The 18,077-nt window shown below is 43.1% G+C and overlaps 1 protein-coding gene across 2 annotated transcripts in view; it reads right to left on the reverse strand.

Annotated features, from left to right (window-relative positions):
* Positions 1–18,077, reverse strand: part of TMC7 (transmembrane channel-like 7) — a 62,696-nt gene that overhangs the window by 32,270 nt on the left and 12,349 nt on the right. The window contains exons 2-5 of one of the 2 annotated variants that reach the window (XM_010837114.1): positions 13,274–13,517; positions 12,272–12,420; positions 9,176–9,343; positions 5,727–5,809 (exon numbers count right to left, since the gene is read on the reverse strand). In XM_010837114.1, the coding sequence (XP_010835416.1) occupies positions 5,727–5,809; positions 9,176–9,343; positions 12,272–12,401 (381 nt within the window). In that variant the 5' untranslated portion in view covers positions 12,402–12,420; positions 13,274–13,517. Of the gene's footprint in view, positions 1–5,726; positions 5,810–9,175; positions 9,344–12,271; positions 12,421–13,273; positions 13,518–18,077 lie in introns of those variants that run through there. The other variant, XM_010837115.1, reaches the window with a different exon arrangement.

The raw sequence follows: 18,077 nt of genomic DNA on the forward strand, positions 1-18,077 counted from the left end.
CCCATATGCAATAACAGCAAAAATAATGACATCCTTAGAACAGATTTAACAAATCAAGTATAAACCTTATGTTCTTAAAACCATAAAATATTGTTTTAAAAATTAAATAAGAACTAAGTAAATGGGAAAACATCCCTTGTTCATGGATCACGAGATCCATGCCAACATTCCCCAAACTGGTCTACATAATCAATACATCGTTATCGGAATCCCAGCTGACTTCTGTGAGAAACTGCTAAGATAATCCTAAAATTCATATATAATTGCAGGGGTCTCAGAATACCAAAATAATCTTGAATAAGAAAAATAAAGTTGTTAAGACTGCTACTGCTACTGCTGCCAAGTCGCTTCAGTCATGTCCGACCTGTGCGACCCCATAGACGGCAGCCCACTAGGCTCCCCTGTCCCTGGGATTCTCCAGGCAAGAATACTGGAGTGGGTTGCCATTTCCTTCTCCAGTTGTAAGACTAACACATCCCAATTTCAAAACTTACAACAAAACAACACTAACCAAAACAATGTGATATTAGTGTAAGAATAAATGTATAGGTAAATGGAATAGAACTGAGTCCAAAAATGAAACCCATACATCCACGGTCAACTGATTTTTGATAAGGGCAAAAAGAAACAGTGCTGAAATAACTGGACGTGCATGCATGCTCAGTTGCTCAGTCGTGTCCAACTCTTTGCAATCTGCCAGGTTCCTCTCTGGATAGCCACATGCAAAAAATAAAATAAAGCTGAGCCCCTGCTGCTGCTGCTGCTGCTGCTAAGTTGCTTCAGTCGTGTCCGACTCTGTGCGACCCCACAGACAGCAGCCCACCAGGCTCCCCCGTCCCTGGGATTCTCCAGGCAAGAACACTGGAGTGGGTTGCCACTTCCTTCTCCAATGCATGAAAGTGAAAAGTGAAAGTGAAGTCGCTTAGTCGTGTCTGACCCTCAGCAACCCAACGGACTGCAGCCTTCCAGCCTCCTCTATCCATAGGATTTTCCAGGCAAGAGTACTGGAGTGGGGTGCCATTGCCTTCTCTGAGCCCCTACCTTACCCTATATGTAAATTTTAACCTAAAATAGACTGCAGGCCTAAATGTAAAAACTAAAGCTATAAAACTCTTAGAAGAGGATAGAGAGTTAAATCCGCATAATTTTGAATCTGGCAATGGATTATTAGATATGACACCAAAAGCACAAGCAATAACAGAAAAAAGAAACTGGACTTCATAAAAAATAAAAACTTTTGTGCTTCTAAGGACACTATCAAGAAAGTGAGAAGACAATCCAGAGAAGGGGAGAAAATATTTATAAATCATATACATGATAAAGTATTTGTATCTATAATATTTGGAGAAGGAAATGGCAACCCACTCCAGTATTCTTGCCTGGCAAGTTCTTTGGACAGAGGAGCCTGGAGGGCTACAGTCCATGGGGTGGCAAAGAGTCAGCCATGACTGACTGACTGAGCACAGCACATCTAGAATATTGAAAAAAAACTCTTATAACTCAACAATAGAAACACAGATAATCCAATTAACACTAAAAAGAGAATCCAAACAGCCATTTATTCTAAGAAGATACACAAAAGACCAATAAGCACATGATCAACACTATTCATTAGAGAAATGCAAATCAAACCACAAAGAAATTCCACCCCACAAACTAGGGTGACTATAATCAAAAGGCCAAGTAACAGTGAGTACTGGCAAGGATGTAGTAGATACATCAGAAGACTTATTCAGTGCTAGTGAAGATGGAAAGCATACAGCCACTGTGGAAAAGTTTGGTAGTCCCTCAAAAAGTTAAACATCTGACCTGGTGATTTCCACTCCTCAAAGAAGTGAAAAGATATATGCACACAAAATCTCGAACATGAATATTTTTAGCATCACATAATAGGAGAAGGCAATGGCAACTCAGTCCAGTACTCTTGCCTGGAAAATGCCATGGACGGAGGAGCCTGGTAGGCTGCAGTCCACGGGGTCTCACAGAGTCAGACACGACTGAAGCGACTTAGCAGCAGCATTCATAACAGACAAAAGGTGAAAACCATCCTGATGTCCATGATGACTGTATAAACAAAACGCAGTATTTCCACACAATGTGCTCTTACTTGGCCACAAGGAATCAAAGACTGACAGATGCTCCAACATGCATGAACCTTAAAAATTTGCCAAGAAGTTAGAGACAAAAGATCTTATATTATACGATTCCACTTACAAGAAATGTCATGAATAAGCATTTCATAGAGACAGAAAGTAGATTAGTGGTTGCTTAGCACTGATTAGCGGAATTGGTAGGTGAGAATGGGTACAGGTTTCTTTTTGAGGTGATAAAAATATTTTAAAATTGATTGTGGCAATGGCTGCATAACTCTATGAATATACTAAAAACCACTGAATTGTACACTTTAAATTGGTGAATTGTACAATATGTGACTTGTACCTCAATAAAGCTATTATCAGAGAAAAATAAAACAAAACAACACCCCACCTCGAAGCCCAAAGGAACCCTATGAGAAAATACAGCAGAGAAAAGTCCATGACTCTTACTGTGGGAATAAATGAGTTCACCTCAGACTCCTCCTTGAATAGCCAGGACAGACCATCCTAGGAGAGTGCAGAAGGAAACATACAGAGAACAGAAATAGTATACGTAGCAACTAGATGTTCACTACAGTATTGTTTAGAAAGGGGAAGATGGAAACAATCTGAATGTTCATCAATCAGAGACTGGCTAGATCATGAAAAATCCATATTGTAGAATATTAAGAAGCCCATATAAGTGCATAAGAAAGGTCGAGAAAGCAATGAACCATGGTGTGAAGGGATTAGTGGTCTCTGGGAAGAAGTAATTTTATTTTTCACTCATTAAGTCTTATATTTCTTATGAAAACCATGTATTCTTATACTGAATAGTTAAGTAAATTTTTAATAGGAAAATAAAAGATGTAGAAACACAAGACTCCATCTTTTTTTTGTAACTCTGGGGCACACAGGCCATAAAAACTTGCCCAAGTACACAAAGCCTGTCTTTATTGCCCTGGGTTGGTATCAGGACTGTCCTCAATCAAGTAGCGTAACAGGACAAAGGTCCACTGGGCCCGGAAAATAATTTCTCTGGTGTGATCATGAGCTTGGCTCAATTGTTTTCAGCAAAGACAAGCCACTGCTTAATCTCTGTGGCCAGCTCCCTCCTGGGCCTATTTAAATTTAAATTTACATGTGACACGATAAAGGTTACTAGCTAAAACTACTGTAGTCATCATATTATAATACATAAATGTATCAAAAGGTTGTACATTCTCAAGTGCATACAATACTATATGTCAATCAGATCTTAATTTTTAAAACACACACACAATAGATGTAAGAATGCTACTTACTTGTTATGTTGAAAACTGCGTTTTTTAGTGACTAAATGTGACAGGCATACTCTACTACATTAGTGAAGATTTTAAAACCACAGGACAAAAGATGGTTGTCAAAGTGCTACATGCTCAATATGTTCAGAATACTTTTATTTTAGTCAACGCATGGGATGTCAATTCTGTAATGCGTGTAGAAAAGTTTTTAAAAGTCAGTGTGAGAGAAGTTTGTAAGACTGCTACAGACTTGCAACACACATGGAGAAATGAATCCCAGTATTTCCACAAGTGGACATGACAGTCGTTTTGTAATATATATAGAAATGTTAAAAAACACTTGTAAGAAATATGTTAAAGTAGCATGTGCTTACTACACAGAAAATCCTGTAGCATGAGTGGGTGCTCTGCTCATTCCATAAACACGAACAGAAGTGTTTAAAAACACATGGAAACTATGTGTAAGTGTGCTACTCGCTTGCATAGGTGAGAACAGTGACATCACAGGGAATGTATGTGATGGCCATTCTGTAATGTGTGTAGAATGGTTTTTAAAACACCTATTGAAAACAAATACACTGAAATTGAAATGAACAATAAAATTGAATTAAAATTCAATTTCTTGGTCACAGTAGCCACGTAACTCAAATACTTAAGAGTTAGTGGCTGTTGAATTTCACAGCATAGATTCAGAACATTCTCATCGCTATAGAAACTTCATTCTTTGGGGCAAGGCTATTTTTTATCATGTGTAATTTACTGAACATTTATGATCAAGTGCATCTAAGTCTCCTATAAAGTCTTTTCTATGATGAAGATGATCATGGTGTGCGGAGCTCCACAAGGAGAAACTTCTCTTGTGGGATATGAGCAAACCAAACGGGGCTAACCGCAGTTCTGGGATGTGATCTCACCCGCATTTACCCCGGGTGAGTCACTGACTTGCCTCTCTCCTTGTATAGTTTGCAAGTTTCAGCTTTCCAATTTGCACAGTGGACGTTTTAACACCCACCTGACAATTCCTCTCAGTTGTTCTAAGGAGAACATGAAAGCAGAGATGTAAGAACCACGTTTTCAAAATTGAATGCAGTGGGCAAATGCGAAGCTTTCTATTTGTTAATTTAGAAATGTTCGATGACATGGCATTTTATACCAGTAACCTTCAGAAAGATATTTTAATATAGTTGTGCTTTCCATGGGGTCGCAAAAGACACGACAATTATACATTGTCCACTTAGTGACTAAACAACAGTTTTTAAAAACAGGTAAAGGAGTGGTTCTGAACCTGGGGCAATTCTGTGCCCCAGGACACATCTGGCAATGTCTGGAGGCATGTCTGGTTGTCACAGCTGTAGGGTTGCTACTGGCACTGAGTGGAGGGAAGGCAGGATGCTGTAATGCCCCCCAGGGCACAGGACAAGCCTGTAATACAGGAGTATCAGGTAAGGCTTGAGAAACCCTCGTCCAGAAGGCAGAGACAGCCACTTCTCATGGGCACTCTTATTTGCTGAAAAAAAATGGGATTAAAAAAATGAAAGCACACACAAAAAATCATTTTTTAGAGTCAAGAATAAAAAGAAAAGAAAACCTTTGGAACTATCATAGGAAGGATGACATTAATTCCATTTCAGAGCATCAGAGTTAACATGGGATTAACAGTCTTTCAGGGCTTCCCTAGTAGTTCAGCTGGTAAAGAATCTGCCTGCAATGCAGGAGACCTGGGTTTGATCCCTGGGTTGGGAAGATTCCCTGGAGGAGGGCATGGCAACCCACTCCAGTACTCATGCCTGGAGAATCCCCATGGACAGAGAAGCCTGGCGGGCTACAGTTCATGGGGTCACAAAGAGTCGGACACAACTGAGCGACTAAGCACACATCACAACAGTCTTTTAAGAGATTCCATGGAACATGTATGCGTGTGCACAGTTGTGTGTGCGTGTGCATGTATGTTGTACACGTGTGCGCCACAAATCCTTGTGTGTGTAATTTCTGGGGAGAAGAGTCATAGCTTTCATCCAGGTGGTCTAGGACTACAAAATCTTAAGGGTTTTCAATGTCAGATAAGTTAAACACATTCTATCTGGGTTTATATTCACTGAAGCTTCCGTCTATGGGGGATCTCAGATTTTCTTACAGGTCAATAAGAAGGCGGCAGGCATTAGGCAAAAGCCAAGGGCTGAAAATGACAAAGCACTTTTCCTGAATATCTAAGCAGGGGTGGATGAACATCATCCTCGCCAATAAGGTCACTGCAAATACTGTTTTTTCAACCAGTACTTGTGTCAACACTCATGTTTGACTCTCACTGCAGACATTCAGAAACCTATTTCACTGAGGATCCAAATCCAGAATTATGTTAAATACTTACAGTGCCAGAAAGTAAGTCTATGACATAACTGTAAAAGTAAATGAGTCCAGAACTACTTATTGGATACACTGTGCATTGAATATCTGTAAAAAACAAAAACAAGAACATCAGTGGAAACCGCCTCAGTCTTTAGAACCTTATCATAATTTGTGTACATATGCATGTACATGTAGTCATATACAGTTACGTATGGCTGTGTTTATGAATCTATTTGCAACCCAAACCCCAGGGTACCAAGTACAATACCATTTTCCCCTTTCACTATCCTAAGTATCTAGGGATATACGTTTTTCTATACATTTTGTATTATAAGGGTCTATTACAGTACAAGTTTTCTGACTATATTGGCATTTTACGTTTTGGAATTCATGTTTGCACATGTTTTGGAAGATGTGGCTGATATAATTATTATTGCATCTTAAGCATATCCAATTTTAAAAGATCTCTACATGTACGTAAATTAACAAGCTGTTTCACTCTAAAAAAAACACATATTTACCTACATAAAACTGATCAAGAAATTTTTTGAACACCAATTTTAGTGACACTACATTGTGCTTGATCAACTAATTCACTTGCTTTGTATCAGTCAGCTACTGCTGTGTAATAAATAGCCCCAAGTCTCAGTGACTTAACCTCCAAATATTTATTTTCTCCTTCATGGTCTGCAGTTTGAGAACATGAAGCTCATTCAGGATAAGCCAGGATGGACACCAGGCTCTCAGTTACATGGAGGCCTTCTCTCTCTGACTCCACTCAGGGGACAGACTGGAGATGCAATGGCTATCTGGGGGGATGCTCTCTTCATGACTCTTCTTATAAGGCAGGACAACCACATAAAGCCATTTCAAGCTAAAATTCCACTGGACAAAACAAGTCACATAGCCAAGTGCAATATCAATGGGGTCAGAAAGTATTCTTGGCCCACAGTGGGAGGCTCTGCAAGTCACAATTACAGGAGAGTGAAAAACTGGGGAAAATAATTCAATCTACTACCCCTTCTCTGGGCCTTAGTTTCCCCTTTGTTAAAATAAGAGAGTTGAATCAGTTTCTCCAAGGCCAATCCCAGCTTTTCTATTTTATAATTCTAATGTGAGTGCTTATTTATTCATTCAACAAACATTTCTTCGTTACTATGCATCAGGTAGATGTTGGAGATAAAATGATGAGTAAGTAGAAGTTACTGCCTTTGAAAAGCTTACCATCTAGTGCTAGAAAAGGCAAGTAGGAGTCAGGTATGTATAAGGTGCTCAATGGTTTATGAACACAGTATTAGAGGTAAAGAGGAGGGAGATAGTCACTCTGTTTGGGAGTAGAGTCAGGAAGATGGAATGAGACAGCTGCTTCTCTGCTCATCACCCTGTCAAGTCTAGACATCAGCAAACTGTGGCCCGAGGGCCAAATTTGGCCAGCTGCCTCTTTTTGTCAGTACCATGTTATCAGAACACAGCCGTGCTCATTCAGGACATCTGTCCACGGCCACTTTCGTGCCATCATGGCAGCACTGAGTAGTTGCAACAAAGACCGTATGGCCTACCAATCCTAAAATATTGACTATCCGGCCCTTCCCAGGAAGTGTGCCCACGTCACGATAGGCTTCTCATGTCTCCAGTATGCTGAGTTATTCTCATCTCTGAACCTCTGCAACTGCTGTTCATCTGCATGAAGATGCTTCCCCAAGTTCTCCAGTGGCAGCCTTCTCCTTGTCCTGCTGGGCTCACCTGTCTTCACAGAGGGCTCACGGGACCCCTCCAGAGTCCTGGTGTCCAACCTCTCAGTACCTTATCCTTTTCCCTCCCCACAGGCAAATTCATCCTTCATATGCCTCTTCATGCAATCCCCTCCTAACCCTCACCCTTTGCTAGAGGGCACTACATGGACTCAGCTGTGGTAGCTCCTGCCAGGACCTGAATTAAGGGCTGGCACACAGCAGGTACTCAATAAGCACCGAAAGAATGAAAAAGGGAAGGAAGGCAAGAAAAGGAAGAGAGGGACTTCTGATCCTTTCCTGAAGGAACAAAGTCTAGTAGGTAAGTAAAAAAAAAAAAAGCATGCATGGGAGGACGATGTAGTCAAAGGAAATAATGAGAAAGCAGAGACTCGTGGCATCCATGCTCAGAGTCCAGCTGCATTTCCTCCAAGAGGGTGGCCTCCCTCTGCCCAAGGCCCTGCTCACAGCTGAACGGACCACTGAACAGGCAGTGGTGCCCAGCAAGACAGGATGGTTTTCAGTTCTTCTAGAAAGAAATAATACTAAATAAATAAATAACAGCTGCCATTTATTAAGCACTTTCCATGGGCAAAGTACTGTATTATCTTAATACTCATTTAAAAATTATGAGTATGGCTTAAATAATCATTACTTATACTTAAAATTTTTTCCATATTAAATAATATACTTTATATTATTGTTTTTAATTATAATCTCAATAGTAAACATTTTTTAATGGCCCAAGTATTAAATAGTGTAGTTATTATCTGAATAATGAAACAACTGTCTCACTATTTATATCATCACTTTCCACAAATAAGGAAAATGAGGCTCAGACAGTCTAACCAACTAGTGGAGATGGGCCTTGAAACTGAACCCAGAGTCCTCCCACAGCAGCAGGTGATATTCATCCGTGAAATGGACATATTAGGAAATGAGAATTCAGCATCGGGCATACAGTAGGCACTCAAAGAGTCAGGATTTCCACGTTACTCTCATTTGATTTTTAAGTGTAATAGAACTAAAACAAAACCAAATGTGATGAAAAGGAATGCTGAGGGCCACAGAAGTGACTCTAGAGGGAGTTTTTCTGGGGAAGGAGTCATGTGATAGAAGCAAAACATGTTGAGCATTCAGTAAGAAAACACAGGCCCATTACTGCCACAGAGTCTGGCAAATTACTAGTGTTTAATGAATGGCAGCCTGAGCATCACCATTATGGGAGATAAAAGCCTTGAAATAAAAGCCTGAAATAAAGTCACTGGAGTAGATTGTATTATGTTTACTAAGTATTCCACTTTCTACCCTTCACTGCTTCTCCCAAATGCCTTGCTGAATCCAGGAGTGGCGAGTGACTTGCACTGGCTAAAAAGGATGTGTGTCATCTCCAGGCAGAAGCATTAGGAGCCAGCACATGTTTGCCACGACTCTTTTTTCTCTGGACATCGTGACTGCCAGTGGTCCGAAGAGAGGCTGCTCCATCAGCCTGGGCTCCAGAGAGAAGACAACGTGGAACAAAGGCACCACCAAACCATGATGGACACACAGTGTGAATAAGAAAGAACTTGGTGGTTATTAGACACTGTGCTATGGGGTCATTTGTTTCTGCAAACAGCCTAGCCTATCCTAATGCAGTCACCCAAGACTTGGATTATAAAGACCGCTAAAAAAGCAGCACTGAACTAGGTACACAATGAAAAGAACACTCTTCATGGCAAGCCAGGCCTCTTACACTCACCCACGTCTTGAGATGGAATGAGAATAAAGCTGCTGTTGGTGATCTTGTATCTGGTGAGCAAGACTGGGAGCAAAATCACCATAAAGATGATCAGAAATATCACCAAATTCAGCAACACCAGAAATCGTAAGAAGGAGAAGTAGGACTGAATCCCAGTGCCAAATTTCCCTGGAAAAAAAGAAATTCAGAAATCACTGAGTGGTGCCCCAGCACCCACTGCAGGTTCAGTCAGCCACGGAGGACCGAACTGAAATTGGAGGATCTTGGTGGGGGAAGGAAGAATCATTTTATATTCTCCATTGTTGGCTTCAAGGCTCTATTTCCTAGTGATTTAAACTTTCATATGTAAATCTACAGTCAATTATAAATTACTAATTTGAAATGGTGTGAGGGAGGGGTCAATATTTACATTTTCTCATAGGAATATCTAATTAACTCAGCACCATTTATTGAACAGGTGATCTTTTCCCTAGTGAATTGCAGTAGTACTTTTGTAATTGACTATATACTTATGAAGGCTTCCCAAGTGGCTCAGTGATAAAGAAACCACCTGTCAAGCAGATGACATGGGTTCGATCCCTAGGTTGGGAAGATCCCCTGGAGAAGGAAATAGTAACCCACTCCAGTATTGTTGCCTGGGAAATCCATGGACAGAGGAGCCTGGTGGGCTACAGTAATGGGGTCGCAAAAGAGTCAGACATGAATTAGTGACTAAACAACAACAAATATATTCATGGACCTGTTCCTAAATTCTCTCTTCTGTTCAGTTGGTCTGTTTGTCTATCCTAGGACCAACACCAGACGGTCTCATCACTGCAGACTTAAAATAATATTTGATATATGGTGCTCTAAGTCTTAAAGCTCTCTTCTTCCTCAGGCATCCTTGGTTCTCTGCATTTCTATATAAATATTAAAATCAGCATATTTGTTTTGCACACATACATATGTGTGCAAAATGTGCTGAGCTTCTTACCGAGATTATATGGAATATATAGGTCAGTTTCAGAACAAGTGACATCTTTATAATATTGAGCCTTTGAGCCATGAACATGGTATATATATAAGTTAATTTCTCTCAACAACATTTTATAGTTTTCTGTGCACAATTATTTCACACAGTTCTTTAGATATATTCCTAGGTATAATGACACTATTGTGTAACTTATTTTTTAAATGTTTGTTGTTGGTATATAGGGAAGCCCTGGTGGCTCAGTGGTAAAGAATCCACCTGCCAATGCAGGAGATGCAGGTTCTGTCCCTGGGTTGGGAAGATCCTCTGGAGGAGGAAATGGCAACCCACTCCAGTATTCTTGCCTGGAGAATCCCATGGACAGAAGAGCCTGATGGGCTACAATCCATGGGGTCACAAAGAGTCGAACATGACTTAGTGACCAAGCACACACGCTGGTATATAGAAATACAATTAGTTTTATATACAGCTGTTACAACTAGCAACATTGCTAAATTCACATCAGTGCTAATAATTTGTTTTCTACAAATAAATCATGTAATCTGGGGAAAAAAAAAGACAAGTTATTTCTTCCTTTCTGGTCATTGTGCCTTTTTAATTTTTTTCCCCAATCATTGTACATTAGCTAGGACTTCTGAGATGATGAATAGAATCTGTGATAATTATCAACCTGTTCTTCATTCTCAATCTTAAGAGAAAAGCTTTCAATATTTCACCATTCATAGATCAGCTGGTAAAGAATCTGCCCACAATGCAGGAGACCCTGGTTCAATTCCTGGGTAGGGAAGATCTTCTGGAGAACGGATAGGCTACCCATTCCAGTATTCTTTGGCTTTCCTTGTGGTTCAGCTGGTAAAGAATCCGCCTGCAATGCAGGAGACCTGGGTTCGATCCCTGGGTTGGGAAGATCCCCTGGAGAAGGGAAAGGCTACCCACTCCAGTATTCTGGCCTGGAGAATTCCATGGACTGTATAGTCCATGGGGTTGCGAAGAGTCGGACATGACTGAGCGACTTTCACGTTCACTTCATTTCACCATTATATATGATGAAAATCTCCAGAAAGGTGGCCCCTTAACAGGAGAGGAAGCTGGGCATGGTGGCTAAAACCTTGGGCTTTGAAGCTTCATTGCCTGGGCTCAAATTCTGGATTTGCCTTATCTTAGAGAATGAACCAGGGCAAGTATTTTAACCTGAGACACACAGATGATAAATGCCGACAGTACTTTTTAATTAAGGTATATACATTATTTTTTAGATACAGTGCTATTGTACCATAACAGACTACAGTATAGTGTAATCACAACTTTTATATGCACTGGGAAACCGACAAATTGTGTGACTCACCTTATTACTACATTCACTTTATTGATAGTCTGGAACCAAACCGGCAATGACTCCTGGGTCTGCCTCTGCTGTGCTTAGTCGCTCAGTCTTATCCGACTCTTTGTGACTCCATGGACTGTAGCCCGCCAGGTTCCTCTGTCCATGGGATTCTCCAGGCAAGAATACTGGAGTGGGTTGCCATTGCCTTCTCCAGGGATCTTCCTGACCCAGGGATCAAACCTGGGTCTCCTGCATTGCAAGCAGATTCTACACCAACTGAGCTACTGGCAAAGCCTGGTCTGTCTGTACTTCATCCCAATTCTGACCATTATGGGGAAGTAAGTGTGTTCAGGGCCATGGCTGCCTCTACAATCTGATAAGTCCTATTGAACCCCATCTTGCAGTAATACTCTTAAATGCACAAAATATAAATGGTTATTTGTCCATATGATATCACAATATTACAAACTAAATTGGCGATAGATTAATACACGAATATCTTCATTAGTATTCAAAAATAAGACCTAGTGGCAGATCTAATCACTGCTGTAATTGCAAAGCCAAGATGAGCACATGACCTATTCCCGGACAACTGCAACACGTAGAAGGGACGGGAAGACACCTCGTGATTTTCCCGGTGATGAAGACACAGGCTCTATTAGCCCTAACTGTGGTGTGCTGCTCGCATTCCCCATGGAAGGAAAGATGACATTTCAGCTGAAGGTGGGTGAGAACAAAGCCGTACTTTCTCTAACGGCAGGCTACTTCTGCAGAGGAGCACAGGCAGTGTGGGCTGTGGTACCTTCTATGCTGCGAATGTCCTCCCGCCACAGCTCCAGGTGGGTCGTCATCTCTCGAGCCTTCTCTATGAACCTCTTCCAAGACTTGCTGCTATATCGTTTCCACTGGTCCCACTCAGACAGGTACTTCATTTGGGTCTCCTGAATGTCCCTGCATTAATAAACAAGCATGAGAATGGCAGGGTCCCCAGCTTCAGCATCAGATAAAGCCCCGACCGAGAGGATGTGGAAAACCTGGAGCCCTCATACACTGCTGGTGGGAATGCAAAACAGTGCGACCACAAGGCAAAAGTTTGACAGCTCCTCAAAAAGTTAAACAAAGAATTGCCATACGACCCAGCAATTCCACTCCTAGGCAGACACTCCAGAAGAATTGAAAACAAGGTCCAAACAAAAACTTGTACACAAATATTCAGTGCAGCACTAATCACAGTAGCCAAAAGATGCTAACAACTTAAATTTCTATCAAAGGATAAATGAATAAACAAACTGATATAGCCACACAATAGAATATTATTCAGTCATAAAAAGGAAGTACCGATACATGCTACAACTTCGATGAACCTTAAAAACATGCAGCTAAGTGAAAGAAGTCAGACACAAAAGGTCCTGTATTATACGATTCCATTTACATGAAATATCCAGAATGGCAAATCTACAGAGATAGAGAGTAGAATACTGGTTGGCAGCAGCTGGGGGTTAGGGGTGCCTGTAGAAAGCAATGTGGCTTTGGAGGTTGCAGAGCCGTATGACAGAAAGAGCCTGGGTCCCTGAGTGACTGCAAAGTCTCCCCTTGACCTCAGCCCAGGACCTTTATGTGAGCAAGAAATAAATTTCTAGTACACTGAGATTTTATGTGTGTGGGTATCTTTGTCATAGCAGCTTAGCTTATCCCAAGTAATCAACTTAATTATGTGAACTCGTCAGGAAATGTATTCTATGCCTAAAAGGCCCCCTTTCCCAAAACATACATCATATGCCCTCCAGATGGCGACTGGACAAACCTTAGTCTCCGCTTCTCAGAAATGTTCAGTGCATATTTTCGAATGGATTGGCTATCAAGGTCTTCAGTGAGTTCTCCCTCCAGTTGGAAATTGTAAGAGTCTGTTGGCTTCAGCAAAGTGCCACTTTGCTTGTCCCGGGAAAGGATGGTTGTCCTCTTACGAGCAATGGAGCGGTAACTTGGCAATTCTTGAAGGAAATTCACAGGTGGAGAAGAAAAGCAACTGGAGTCCAAAGAGAGGCTCTCTGGGTAAGAAAGAAGAAAACCATCATTCTCCCCAGTGAACCTGGGAGCCAAAAGCCAAAACTTACATAGGACACTTGGATCTCAGAGACCCTAACTAAACCTCACAGACACTCAGGAGCCTAGGGCACTGACCAAAGGACTCCTTAATTATTTTATTTACCAGGATGGTACTCAAGCTCAGGACAATAAAATCATCTGCAAAAGGGTTCACTTTAAGCAGACGTGTTTGCAAACATACTTTACATTACATGATACTTGCATTCTAGTGTTTGGCTGCAGCCACTTGCTAAGTAGTGAGGTTTGGAGTAACCCAACCTGCTTTTCATTTGTCAAATGGGATGCATAGTGACAAGAACATCATCGTCAACAACAACAACAACAACAACAACAATAATAGGGTTTATGGAGCATTTCCTATGCACCAGGCACTGTGTTAAGAGATTCACACACACTTATGGGATGTGGACTGGCCTTAGGATCTGCCTGGACCGACAGAATGCAACAAAAGTGATGCTGTGTCAGTTCTAAGTCCAGCCTCAGGAGGCCTTGCCGGCTTCAGCTGCTCTCTGGACCAGCTGCTGCTTTGTGAACAAGCCGGAGCTAACCTGCTGGAGGTGGAGACCAGGCAGAGAGGGGATGATTGCTCCAGGCCAGCCTACATAGCCTACAGTTGCTCAACTGACCACTGATCCCTCACACGTAGGGAGGCAGGTACTATTATCATCCCCATTTTACAGATGAGAAAACAAAGTCACTCATGGTTCCCCAACCCCTTGCCCAAGTCCTCAAAGCCCTGCACAATCTGACTCCTGCCTGCCTGCCAGCTCCTCAGGCCCTGTGCCCTCCAAACTACATTTCTTAGGACCCTTCATACACTAAACTGGGCCTGATCCCTCCTCCTCAGGGCCTTTGCACATGCTGTTCCCTCTGCCTGGACAGAATCTGCTCCATCTCTTAGCTCCTACTTGAAAGTCTCTTCCTCGAGGAAACCATCCCTGCCTCACTGTACTTCTACTGTTACATATTTTCCCATACACAGTAAGCCCTTGACAGCACTTACCACAATCTATAACCTTGTATTTATTTGTATGGCTATGTGAGCACGTCCGTCTTGCCCCGTGGACTCTTGGAGGGTAGGGACCGTGATGATTTCCTCACCATTGCGACCCAGGACCCAGCGTAGTAGTTCAAGAAAATACTTGGCTCAGAGCAGTTCAACACTCACTCACTGATAGATGGATGAGAGGATGACATCTGTACTTTGCCTGTGCTTAGAAAGCGTGTTGGTGGGGAGGGGAACTGCAAACAGAGCCAGATCTGCCTACTCAAGACTCTTCACGCTGCTCCATCAGGTCATGGCTGGAGGCCAAGTTTTGCCGCGCCCTGTACAGCAGTCCACAGAGGGAGAGCTTTCCTTTTGGAGGTGAGGAATGAACACCACCGTCAGGGTGGATTTTATGCCTGATCTGATCCTAACTGGGGAAGACCATCCTGAATGGAGACAGGACATGGAAGGAGGAGGTAGGAGGCAGCTGTAATAATAAGCAATTCCCCCGACAGGCAGCAAAGCTTCCTTGGATTTGAATCCAGGCTCTGTCAATTACCAGCTGCGTCTCTGGCAAAGTTACTTAAATCTCTCTGAGCTTCAGTTGCCTCACCTCAAAAACGAATTCATTCACCAAGTATACCTATCGTGTGTCAGATGTGGAGCAAGGGATACTGAAGTGAACAAAGTAAACATCTGACTCACACGACACTTGTTTTCTAAGGAGGGGGCATAGCAAGATCAGACAACACACATGCAATAAATATGCCAGGAAGTGTGTGCGTGCTCAGTCACTCAGTCGTGTCTGACTCTTTGCAACCCCATGGACTGTAGCCTGCTACACTCCTCTGTCCATGGGATTTCCCAGGCAAGAATATTGGAGTGGGTAGTCATTTCCTCCTCCAGGGGATCTTCCTGACTCAGCAATTGAACCCTCGTCTCTTGTGCTTCCTACATTGGCAGGTGGGTTCTTTACCACTAGTGCCAGCTGGGAAGCCCATGCCAGGAAGTAATGAGTGCAAAAAAAAAAATAAAAATCAGGTAAGGGCACAGAGGTAACAGGCAGGGTACACTGTTTTTTATAAGATCGAGTCAGGTATGGCTTCTCTACTAAGGTAGCATTTAAGCTGAGGCTAAATGGAGGGGTGGTATGTATACCCTGTGGATACTGGTGAAGGGAATTCTGGGAGAGGGAAACAAGTGCAAAAGTCCTGAATCAGGGGTGTGTGCGATGTGTTTGAATTAGAGCACAGAGGCCTGGGTGGCTGGGGAAGAGTGATTGAATGGGAGCCTCGTAGGGTCTTTTGTTGATGGCCCCCAAAGAGCTACACCAGCCCTCTGGGGTCCCCTCCCCTTGAATCTGGGCTGGATCTGTGACTTGCTTTCACCAAAGTTGCAACAGAGGTGACACTCTGCCAGTTCCAGACTCAAGCCTTAAAAAGCCTGGAAGCTTCTACCTTTCCCTGCTGGCTCAGATGGTAAAGAATCTCCCTGCAATGCAGAAGACTCTGTTCGATCCTTGGATCAGGAAGATCCCCTGGAGAAGGGAATGGCTACCCACTCCAGCATTCTTGCCTGGAGAATTCCAAGGACAGAGGAGCCTGGTGAGCTATAGACCATGGGGTCACAAAGAATTGGACATGACTGAGCAGCTAACATTTTCACCTGTGCTGCTGGGAGCCTGGGGCTGCTGTGTAAGTTCACCTGTGCTGCGGGCACAACCACGTGCAGAGAAAGAAGCTGCAAGCCTCCAAGGAAGACAGCCAAGGAACTGGATGACAGTGAGAACCAAGGTCCTGGCTTATGAACCCAGTGAGCCGGGGTCCCCAGCCCTCCGGGTCATCCCCGCCATGGGCATGAAAAGGCCACTGGATGCTCAGAGCCAGCAGACATGACACACAGCTGAGCAAACTGTCTCCTCTGTAGCCTGTTCAGTTCCGGATGCATAGGATCAGCAGAAAGATTACAATGGCTTAAGCTATCACGTGTGGCGCAATCTATTAAGCAACAATAGGGAGCTGGGACAGAAAGAGTAGAAAGCAGGGGTCAGAGGTGGCCAGGCCAGACCAGGTCAGACTCTGTGGGCTGGGCTATGACCTTTTGATGTGGCAGATGGGCAGTCACCCAGGGTTCTGGGCCAAAGCATGTTGTGATCTGACCACATTTCAAAGGGTCACTCTGTAGGCTTTGAGGCTAAGGACGAGACCCATCACAGGAGTGCCAGCTTATGAGAATCAAAGGCGATCATGCAGATAGAAACACTGAGCACAGCCCGGCATGAAGCAGGCTCCGTAAATGTACTTATAGAGAGCAGGGCACTGGGAGCGGGGGACTGGCCAAGGCTTGATCCAAGCTGGAGTCTAATGGTGCAGAGCTGTAATCGTCACCTCTCTAATGGGCGTGTTCACACGGTGTAGCAGCTGACCCATTGATGATGACACAGACACCCGTCTGGAGCCCTGCCAGTCGCCAAGTATAAGCCTGTGAATCCCACTCAACCTTTCACTCCCAGGCCCCCGCACTCCCTGAGGGTATGACAGACTTCCATAAACTTCCATTGGTAATGTGGTCCCTAAGCAAACACAAGGGGCGGGGAGGGAGTGGACTGAAGGCTATGGAGTCCAAGCCCAGCTGGAGGCTGCTTCTCCCTCTGGCCAGCAACAAAGGGCTGTTATTAACCAGAACAAAGGTCTTTGCATCTGGAGGGGCAAATTCACTTTATATTCAGTGACCACGAGGTCAGGGACCCAGGGCTGGAGCTGGAAGCTGGCACCCCAGTGGAGACAAAGACCGTCTCTGAGTCACTTGTTTCTCATCTCAGAAACAGGGGATATAATACCCTGATCTCATCAACGTGATCATGAGGACACATTTACCAACAGCATAAATAATACTGGCTGGGAATATTTGAACTATTTGAAGTACACAATATGCATCACCACACTCAATTTTCTGAGCTGCTCTTTGAACAGAATTGTCCTATTTTACAGATGAAGAAACTGAGGCTCAGAAGGCTAGGTGTTTTGCCACTCACACAGCTGGAAGTGCTGAAACTAGGAACCTATCACGTGGCAAAGCTATAGGCTTTACTATAATTTGAAAATACTTCATAGACACTACAATGCCATACAAATTAACTATTGGATTATTCTTGCATCCACACCGCAGGAAGGATACATCCTGTCCACATTTCCCAACAACAGTCTCTTGTGGAAAATTCTATTTTCAAAATGGCCAGTGATTCCCACTGGCCAGTGGTCCTCAGAATAGGACCCCGAGCTTCTACTGCAGGGGGCACAGGTTTGATCCCTGGACAGGGAACTAAGATCCCACATGCCACAATGTGACCCTCCCCCACAAAGAAAATCCAAAATGGCCATCATTGAAGAGGAATGCTTTTTTCTTTTCAGACATCCCTGGAAGTTCTCCATCTTCAAGTAAAAAAAAAAAAATTCACAACCTTTGGACACAGGCATCATTTTTATAGCTGATCTACCTCCAACCCTATGTATCT

The sequence above is a fragment of the Bison bison genome, unplaced genomic scaffold (genome assembly GCF_000754665.1).
Source record: "Bison bison bison isolate TAMUID 2011002044 unplaced genomic scaffold, Bison_UMD1.0 scf7180017864072, whole genome shotgun sequence".
NCBI lineage: Eukaryota > Metazoa > Chordata > Mammalia > Artiodactyla > Bovidae > Bison > Bison bison.